This window comes from Heterocephalus glaber, unplaced genomic scaffold (assembly GCF_053883595.1).
Source record: "Heterocephalus glaber isolate CG9 unplaced genomic scaffold, H.glaber_assembly_v1.0 deba00001687, whole genome shotgun sequence".
Classification (NCBI taxonomy): Eukaryota; Metazoa; Chordata; class Mammalia; order Rodentia; family Bathyergidae; genus Heterocephalus; species Heterocephalus glaber.
In genome coordinates, this window is record NW_028258412.1 from 13226815 (window position 1) to 13236809 (window position 9995).

General features: G+C 46.5%; 1 protein-coding gene across 1 annotated transcript; it reads left to right on the plus strand.

The window, feature by feature from the left end:
• The first annotated feature begins 944 nt into the window (after nucleotides 1-944).
• Nucleotides 945-8825, plus strand: Pla2g1b (phospholipase A2 group IB). Its single transcript, XM_004843673.3, has 4 exons — nucleotides 945-1605; nucleotides 4121-4280; nucleotides 4940-5067; nucleotides 8596-8825. Exons 1-4 carry the CDS (start codon nucleotides 1572-1574, stop codon nucleotides 8712-8714), a joined length of 441 nt encoding a protein of 146 aa, XP_004843730.1. The 5' UTR covers nucleotides 945-1571; the 3' UTR covers nucleotides 8715-8825.
• The last annotated feature ends 1170 nt before the right edge of the window (nucleotides 8826-9995 follow it).

Sequence of the window (9995 nt, forward strand, 5' to 3'; positions counted from 1 at the left end):
AGGAACCAATCGAGTTCGTAAATCCAGGGGCCACTGTCGTGGATTAGCAGTTGCCAGGGGCTCAGGAAGAATAAGTGCTAACAGTGCAAGCTTTCCTCTTGGGGCACTGGAAATGTTCTGGAACTGGATAGAGGTGGTGATTACAGCACTGGGAATGTACCAAATGCCACGGAACTGTCCATTTACAGTGGTTAATGTTGAACTGGACGTGGTGGGGTACATCAGTAATCCCAGCATTCTGGGAGGCTGAGGCAGGAGGACCACAAGTTTGAGCCCAGCCTGAGCAACTTAGCTAGACCCTAACTCAAAATGTAAAAAAAAAGAAAAAAAAGAATGAGCATGTAGCTCAGTAAAGGCCCTGGCTTCAATCCTGCACACCGCAGAAAAAAAGTGATTATTTTTATATTAGGTGAATATCACCAAAAATGTCATATAGACACAATATGACAGTTCTAAAACTTTATTTATTTATTTATTTTGCATTACTGGGGAAAAAAATCCAGGCCCTTCACACTAAGCTACATCCCCAGCTCTTTTTAGTCTGATTGTTTATTTGTTTGGTTTCTTGTTTGTTTATGGTACCGGTGATTGAACTTGGGACCTTGTGCTGTCAGACAGACGCTGGAACCACTGAGCTAAATCCCCAGCCCAAGATTCTTTTTTTGGTACTGGGGATAGAACTCAGGACCTTGCGCTTTGGAGGCAAGGGCGGTGCCACTGAGCTAAATCTCTGGCCCTGTTTGTTTGTTTTGAGACAGGGTCTCACTATGTAGTCCAGTCTGGTCTTGAACTCACTATGTATCCCAGGCTGGACTTCATGGTGATCCTCCTGCCTCAGCCTCCTGAGTGCTGGGATTACAGTTATGTGTCACCACGCCCAGCTTCCTTTTTATATTTTTTATATTTAGACAGGGTCATGTTAAGTTCTCTTTCTACAGATCAAACCCAAGGCTTTGGAACTCCACAGCCCAGGGATTTCTCATAAACCCACACTAGAGAGTGGGGGAGGAAAGTGACATTGGCATAGTGAGGAAAAAATAAAATTTGTGTGCCTGAGAATCAGTCAGCCCTGAGCCTGGCCCCTTACTTTGCCATTTGCTAGCTGTGTGAACTGGGGTAAGTTATTTTACCTCTCTGCACCTGTCTCTTCAGCTGCAAGGTGCGTGACTGATAAAACTATTCAATGGCACCCACGGCAAGGCCCAGCCATTTGACAATGATTGGGGGCAGCAGTTGTCTCCTTCCCGGCCCCCTTTCCCCAGTTATCCTGCGGGACCGAGGGCTTCCTGCCCCCAACCAGCACGAGACTGGGCTGAGCACAAATGGGTGGGGTGAGAATTAAGATTCCAAGATCTGCAAACTCCAAAATTAATCTCTTTATTTAAAAAGTATAGACCACAAATCCAGGACATCGTTTCCAGAAATCCTTGTGGGTAAATCCATGAGACAACAGGACCAAGGCCAACCCACAGTGGGCTGAGAGGAGAGCAAACAGCCTTATCTGGAGGTGTGGGGCCCCCAACTATAAGAAAGGAGGCCACTTGTCCCTTCAGCTCTGTTCCTCACTCAAGATGAAAGTCCTTGTGCTCGCTGCTCTGCTCACAGGTAAGCACTTCCTTTCCCTCTGCATGCCCAAGATGCCCCCCTCTTGAACGGGGCCTCAGCCATCGCATACAGGGCAGCCGAGACTGGAGTCTCAATTTGTCGCTGCTTGTGGGACCGGAGAGCTCCTGGTTAGGGCTCCCTCCTCCTTCCCCAAGTGTCCAAAGCTGGCACCCTTGCAGACTCCAGATCTGGACTCAAGGGACCCCTTTGAGAAAGGGCTTCCCTGTCCACCCACCCAAGCTAAGAAACTCCGATTCTTTCTCTGTCCCATGGCCTGGCACAGCGACAGGCCAGAACCTACCTTTGCCTGCAAGAGCCTTGTTGATTCATTTACTTTTTTCTGTCCCACCCACACCGAAGTTTGGGCTCGGTGAGTAGACAGAGCTGTGGGACCATGCACTGCTCGGGCACAGTGAGTCACACACATTGAATCCGTGCCAACTCATCTACTAACAATGTCAATTCAGGTATCAGGCCCTGGGTCAAGACCCGGGAATCAGAGACAAACAAGCCACGTTCCCACTTCGGGAGCACATTTGTGTGAGCACATCCACACACACATGCACACACGCACACGATGCACACATACAACGCACACAAGCTGAGGGTTGGGGTAGGGGTATCCCTGGCTTCTGCAAAGACTGCAGCTGGCGATGACAGAGGACAACAGGAGAGAAAGCAGGGACCTAGGCAGTCCCAGACACTTCTGTCTAAATGGGCTCCGCCTCTCTCCTACGTGCAGCCCAGTTGGCCGCTCCCCTGGAGACTGCTCCTTGGACAAAGGAGTCAGCTACTGCCCTGAGCTGGGCCCTGAGGAAGAAGCCCAGCATGGGGTCCCCTGGTGCCTGGCAGATTGCAAAAAAGAAGAGCAAGTCACAGGGCAATGAGACTTGCATGGGGCATGACGGTGTCAGATAAAACAGGACCCTGAAAATGTTATGCCCTTTTCTCTTTAGGGCACCAAGTCTCACAGGGTAGGGCTCTGGGAAAATGGGGTGAAAAGCTCTGCTGCCCTGAGTTTTCTGTGTTAAGCTTGGTGTGGGCAAACATTCTTTCAGCAAGGTGCAAGATTTGTTCATTCATTCAACAAATTTGTGGAGCGCATCATAAGCCAGGTGTGTGTGTGTGTGTGTGTGTGTGTATGTTACTGGGGGTCGAAACCAGGGCCTTCACTCTATCTGCAGCCCCTTTTTATTTTGAGTCAGGGTCTTGCTAAATTGCCCAGGCTGGGCTCAATCTTTCGATCCTCCTGCCTCAGCCTCTTAGAGTGCTGGGATTACAGGTGTGTGCCACCATGCCCAGCTCCAGGAACTTTCAATTCACTCATTGGTTATTTCATTCATTTAACTCATTACATATATAGGGAGATAGAGATACAGATACAGATACGTGTTAGGCACAACACCAGGGGAATAAAAGCCGGGAGGCCTGTCCTTGAGGAGCTCATGTCCTGGCAAAAGTCATGCTTTAAATAAAGATGGGGTACATATTAGTAAAAGTCCTGTGAAGCAAAGGACACAAAAAACAGGGATAGGGCTGGTGATTTAGCTCAGTGGTGCCCCACCTGCCTCACAAGCCCAATGTCCTGAGTTCGATCCCTGGTACCAGAAAAAAAAAAAAGCAGGGATAGTGAAGGAGCCACTTAGCTGGATGACCAGGAAGGGCATCTTCGAAATGACGGCATGCAAGCCAAGATCTTTCCAGCCTTTTGAAAGGTGGGATAATAAGTGTGCCAGGCAGGGCAAATAGCAGCTGTGTGGGCCTTGCCTCAGAAAAGAGAGTGCTGCAGGCCAATTGGCTGCAGGGAAGTGGGTGGGAAGAGGTGCTAATGAGAGGCGGCAGAGGCCGGACCTCAGGGCTGTCACGGGAAGGAGTTTGGGTTTGTTTGGGGTTTTTTTTGGTACGGGGTGGAGTTTGGGTTTTAAGCCAAGAGCAGTGGCATTTCTTGGAAGTTTGAGCAATAGCAAGGTTCAACCTCAGTTTAAGAAAAAAAAATTCCATCTCAGATCATACATTTTAAATTATTTAAATGGTCAGTTTTTTATCTTCTGTGGATTTTATCTCAATATAAAGAATCAGGAGTCAGGTGTGGTGGCACACACCTGTAATCTTAGAACTCGGGAGGCTGAGGCAGGAGGATTGCCAAGAGTTCCAGGCCAGCCAGTCTGGGCTACATAGTGAGTTCAAGACCTGCCTGAACTACACAGCAAAACCCTGTCTCAAACCAAAATAACAACAACAATTATAATAAAAGAATGTTTTTTGACGTTTTCATTAAAAAGAAAAAACCTTTTTCACAGTATTAGCTTCTGGATCCAACACTTTTCTCTCTCTTTTTTGGTAACGGGGATTGAACTCTGGACCTTGCTCTTGCAAGGAAGACAGCGGAACCACTGAGCTAAATCCCCGGCCCTGCAACACTTTTCTGAGGCACCTGGCAGGGATCCAGTGGTGGACCCCTTCAGGCGCTGGCAAAACCATCCAAGACCGATCTGATGGCTGTGTTTTCTTGCAGTGGGCACTGCTGAGCACAGGATCAGCCCCCGGGCTCTGTGGCAGTTCCGCAACATGATCAAGTGCGTGATCCCGGGTAGTAAACCCTACCTGGACTACAACAACTATGGCTGCTTCTGTGGCTTGGGGGGCTCAGGCACCCCTGTGGACGACCTGGACAGGTGAGCGACCCACCTGGAGAGAGACCGAGAGTGTCCACATAGGGGTGGGGGCAGGGCGCACGCCAGGGATCTCACGAGGCACAGAAAGGGGATGCACACATTTCCCAAGGATAACATATTTTCACTTCTTGTCATATAAAGAAATAAGTTCCAAGAAGACCCTGCGTCCAACGCTATTATGAATGGAAATCGAAACTTCCGAGATGTAAAATAGTGGGCAATACTGTCGTCTAGTGGTAGACTATAGCAATACACGCCGTCACAGCCAAAATCCCAGCATCATCGCGCAAAAAAGCGTCACTTGCCGGGGCGTGGCTGCACACGCCTGTAATCCCAGCCCTCCAGAGGTTGAGACAGGAGGATGGCCAGGAGTTCGAGGCCAGCCTGGGTTATATAATGAGTTCAAAGCTAGCCTGAACCACATAGCGAGGGTCCATTTCAAAAAAGTGCCCCTTCATCTTGAGAATATATAATTTTACTGTATTCCTACAATCATGTTAAAATCACTTTCAACAAACACGTGATGAGAGGGATTACAGTTTCTCAAGCCATAGGAACATTTCGCCTGGAGCTTCTAGGCCTATTTCTGGGAGAGGGCAGCTAAGGGCTGACCTGCTGTCCCGCCCCTGCTGCTGCTCAGCTGTTCCCTCCCTCTGCAGGTGCTGTCAGACTCACGACCAGTGCTACTCCAAGGCCAAGAAGATGGAGAGCTGCAAATTTCTCATCGACAACCCTTACACCAACACCTACTCCTACTCGTGCTCTGGCACCACGATCACCTGCAGCAGTAGGTTTAGCCCCTCCCTGGCCCGTGGGTTCTAGTCAGCCCTCAGGAAGCCTAGGGGACAACATTATTAATCTTTGTCTTGGTGTTGGGCAGTATCTCCTTGAATCCTCATAACAACCCTAGATACTAGTATTATCCCCATTTTACAGATGAGGAACTGAGGCTCAGAAGGTTGAGCCATTTGTCCAGGGTTACACAGATTGTAAGTGATGTTGGTTATTGGGGGGGGCGGGTCTTTTTTCTTTTTTTTTAGGTACCGGGGATCGAACTTGGGTCCTTGCGCTTGCACAGCAGGCAGCAAAACCACTGAGCTAAATCCCCGGCCTTAGCCACTAAGTTCTGTAGTGACAGTGAGAGGTCCCTCTGGGAAGGTGGTTTGTCTCTGAGGAGAAGGCACAGAGAGGTGAAGCACCCTGTTGTGTGAGGCCAGCATTCTGAGTTTCCTTTGCACTCACCAGCAGGGAAGTAGCTCAGTGCAAACTACACACTTAGCATGCATGAGACCCTAGGCTCAACCCCCAGCACCAAAAAAATATGCCATTTAACTTCTTTTTGCAGAGTGATGAGCAAGGGTTCCTTTCTGTGGATTTCAGACTCTTTTGTTTTGGTTTTGGTTTTTTTGAGACAGGATCTCGCTGTGTAGTTCAGGTTGACCTCAAACTCACTATGTAGCCTGGGCTGGCCTTGAACTCTCGGTGATCTTCCTGCCTCAGCCTCCCAAGTGCTATGATTACAGGTGTGCACCACCACGCCCAGCTCACTTTTAAATCTAGTGAGAGCTATGGATCCTCTGCCCAGGACACACACACACACACACACATGTGCACACGCGTGTGCACAAATAATTTCTCTTTAATGGAGCTGCCCCTCTCCCCTAACCAAGCCGAGGACTGATTAAAGGGTGCTGGCTTATGTTAACTAACAACTCCCTAGAGAATTATCTCATCATGAATACTTTGTAATCTAAGTGCTAATTTTACATTTTAATGGAATTTACTGGGAAAGAGAAACTTTCATGATTCTTAAAAGAAAGGATAAGATGGACACAAAACTTTAATAAGATTATTGAGGGTAAGAGAGATACATAGCTTCTGGATAATAAAGTTCCAGCTCAGCAATGTAGTGCACACCTGTAATCCCAGCTACTGTACTTGGGAAGTTGAGGCAGGAGGATCACAAGTTCAAGGCCAGCCGGACAAATTGTCTCAAAATTTAAATAAATAAATCAAAAGTTCCGGGAATGAAAAAAAAAGTGCTGGAAATGTAGCTCAACATTGCCTGGGTTCGGGCCGGGGATTTAGCTCAGTGGTTTCGCCACCTGCTGTGCAAGCGCAAGGACCTGAGTTTGATCCCTGGTACCAACCCCCCCCCCCAAAAAACAAAACACTGCCTGGGTTCAATTCCTAAAGGAGAAAGGAGGAAAGGAGAAGGAGGAAAAGAAGAAAATTTAAGTGTCTTAAATGTTATATTTTCTGTGTGTGTGTGTGTGTGTGTGTGTGTGTGTGTTGCTGGAACTTGAACCCAGGGCCTCACTCATGCTAAGCATACCCTCTACCACTGAGCTACATCCTCAGCCCTCAATGTTATCATTTGTTTTCTTTTATTTATAAAAATAAACAAGCCCAAGCCAGGAGTAGTAGCACACACCTGTTATCACAGCACTTGAGAGGCTGAGGCAGGAAGATTGCTGTGAGGTAGAGGCCAGCTTGTGCTATATAGTGAGTTCAAAGGCAATCTGAAGAACAAAGCAATATCCTGTCTCAAACAACCTAAATAAACAAACAAATAAGCCCAAAGTAAAGCAATTTCAAACCCCAGAGAAATATGCAAGTATATAATGCAAAGTGGAAGGTGCCTATAATTCTACTACCCAAAGATAACCAATTAGAATAATATCCCTCAAGGCCTGGGGATTTAGCTCAGTGGTTCTGCTGCCTGCCCCAAAGCGCAAGGACCTGAGTTCGATCCCTGGTACCAAAAAACAAAAACAAAAAAACTCTCCCTTGATTCAAAGAATAATATCCCTCAAGATATTTTACTCAATATTAGCTTTCTCCCCATTTATAAAAACCTGGGAAACATCTTCACATTTAGGGATATCTAATTCTTCTAAATGTCTGTGTAATATTCCACTTAGGAATGTTCTGCAAGTTTAGGCATATGTACTTTTTTTTTTTTTGGTACCGGGGATTGGACTCAGGTCCTTGTGCTTGTGCAGCAGGCGGTGAAACCACTGAGCTAAATCCCCACCCCTAGGCATACGTACTTTAAGGAGGTATAGAAACTGGCTTACCAAACCTCACTAAACTGAAATGTACAATACTTCGCTGCCTTAAGTACATGTTTTAGCCAGATGCGGTGGTGCACATCTGTAATCCCAGGACTTGGGAGGCTGAAGCAGGAGGATCACAGGTTCAAGGCCAGCCTGGGCTACATAGTGAAACCCTGTTTCAAAAAGTTTATATTTTAATGTTTTCCATAAGGGCTTATAATTATTTGTCTGTGTTGTCAGATCTGCACCATACAGGTTTCAAAATCAGTGAATTCATACTGAGTGAGAGATAGGACTTTTCAAAAGTCAGCTATTGAATCTAAAACACAAGAAACCCAGAATTCTCAGATAAACAGCGGCAGGGAGATATTTGAGCTTGAACCCAGGGACTTCACAGTGAGCTATGTCCCCCATCCTTTATTTATTTGTTTGTCTGTTTTTGGGTATTGGAGAATGAACTCACTGCCTTCACGCTGAACTACACCCCATCCCTTTTAATTTTTCTTTGTACCAGGGATGGAACTTGGGTCCTTGTGCTTATGCAGCAGGCAGTGAAACCACTGAGCTAAATCCCCAGCCCTAATTTTTTTTGTTTGTTTTTTTTGGTACCGGGGATGGAACTGGAGACCTTGTGCTTGTCAGGCAGGTGCTGTGCCACTGAGCTAAATCCCAGCTCCTTTTTATCTTTTGAGACAGGTTCTCTCTAAGTCATTATATTGCCCTAGCTGGGCTCAAATTTGCAGTTTTCCTTCTTCAGCCTCCCAGAGTGCTGGAATTATAGGCATGCATTGCCAAGCCCAGCTAATATTTTTAATAATATTTTGAGACAAAGTCTCACTAAGTTGTCCAGGCTGGCCTTGAATTTGTAACCCTCCTGCTTCAGCCTCCCAAATAGCTGCGATTATAGGTATGCACCACCATGCTCAGCAACAACAAATATTTTTTAGTATACATTTGTCTCAAAGATAACATTCATTGTTTATCAGAAAGTCACACGTGGGCCCGAGATTTAGCTCAGTGGTTTCATCGCCTGCTGCGCAAGCACAAGGACCCGAGTTCAATCACCGGTACCAAAAGAAAAAAAAGAAAGTCACACATAACTGTGCATCCTGATGTATTTTCATTTGCTTAATCTCTCAACACTAAATCTGCACCAACCTGACATCCACCGGCCTATTCCAATGAATCATTCCAGCCCTGGGTTGTACCAAGCAGGGTCCACCTCTGCTCAGTCTTCTCTTCTTGTCCCTCTTTAGGCAAAAACAAGGAGTGCGATGCCTTTATCTGCAACTGTGACAGAGAAGCTGCCATCTGCTTCTCCAAGGTTCCATACAACAGTGAGCACAAGAACCTAGACAAAAACAAATACTGTTAGCACGAAGTGTTCCCTCTGAAAAACTCCCCTCTACCTGCCTAATGGCCTGCACTTTACACAATGCCCTCTAATAAAGCACCTTGTTGAAAGACCGCGTGTCTGCAGACTGCTGTATCTCTGTCTACTGAGTACAACCAGATCTTTTGTGAATATCATTCCTCATTCCTCCCAGCCTTGGAAGTTGAACTGGAGTTAGGGGGACATTTCCAGGAATTGAGCACCTTGAAATCTGAACTATGATTATCAACAAGTGTCTACTGACTGCTTAGCCTATACCAGGACTATATCTCTGTCTCCTCTGGTGGCCCTGTGACATACTGGTACTGTAAGCAAATCTTATTTCTGAAGTTGAGGCCAATAGCAGGGGTCTTTTTTTTCTTTAGTACCAGGGATCGAACTCGGGACCTTGTGCTTTCGAGGCAGGCGCTGGAACCACTGAGCTAAATCCCTGGCCCTAGCAGAGATCTCTTGCCCAGGGCTCACTGAGAGCTCAGTGACTCTGCAAACTGAACACACACCTTGAACTGCCTGTCTGAAGTGACACCCCCTGCTTTAGTTTGAGCCAGATTTCTTTTTTTTCTTTTTTTTTTTTCTTTTGAGGCAGGGTCTCACTATGTAGTTCAGGCTGGCTTTGAACTCATTATGTAGTCCAGGCTGGCTTCGAACTCAGTGATTCTCCTACCTCTGCCTCCCAAGTGCTGGGATTACAGGCATGAGCCACCACGCCTGGCCCAGATTTCATTCTCTCATTCTTCTATTTCCAACTGTATGAAATCATTCTTTTCTACAATTCTTACCTTTTCTAAACCCTTCCAAGTCTTTCCCATACCTTACAAGCTGATTTTTACATTGTACTAATCAAATACAACAAGCAGTAACAGCTTCCATTGATTACTTACTGCATACCACTACTCCAAACTAAGAGCTCTCCACATAGCATCTCATTAAATGCTCAAATCAGTCAGGCATGGTGGTGAATGACTGTAATCTCAGCACTTGGGAGGCTGAGGCAAGAGAATCACCATGAGTTTGAGGCCAGCCTGGACCATATAGTGAGTTCAAGGTCAGCCTGAACTACATAGCAAGATTGTCCAAAAAAAAAAAAAAAAGAAAAAAAATCATCAGAATAGAGGGGCAGAGAAGGAAGCTGAATTAGAAAAGCAAAGAGGGACTATGAGAAGTCACCAAGAAGTAGCTTCAAACCACTGGAGACAGGGCCATGGATTTAGCTCAGTGGTTCTGCCACCTGCCTCACAGTGCAAGGTCCCGAGTTCGATCCCC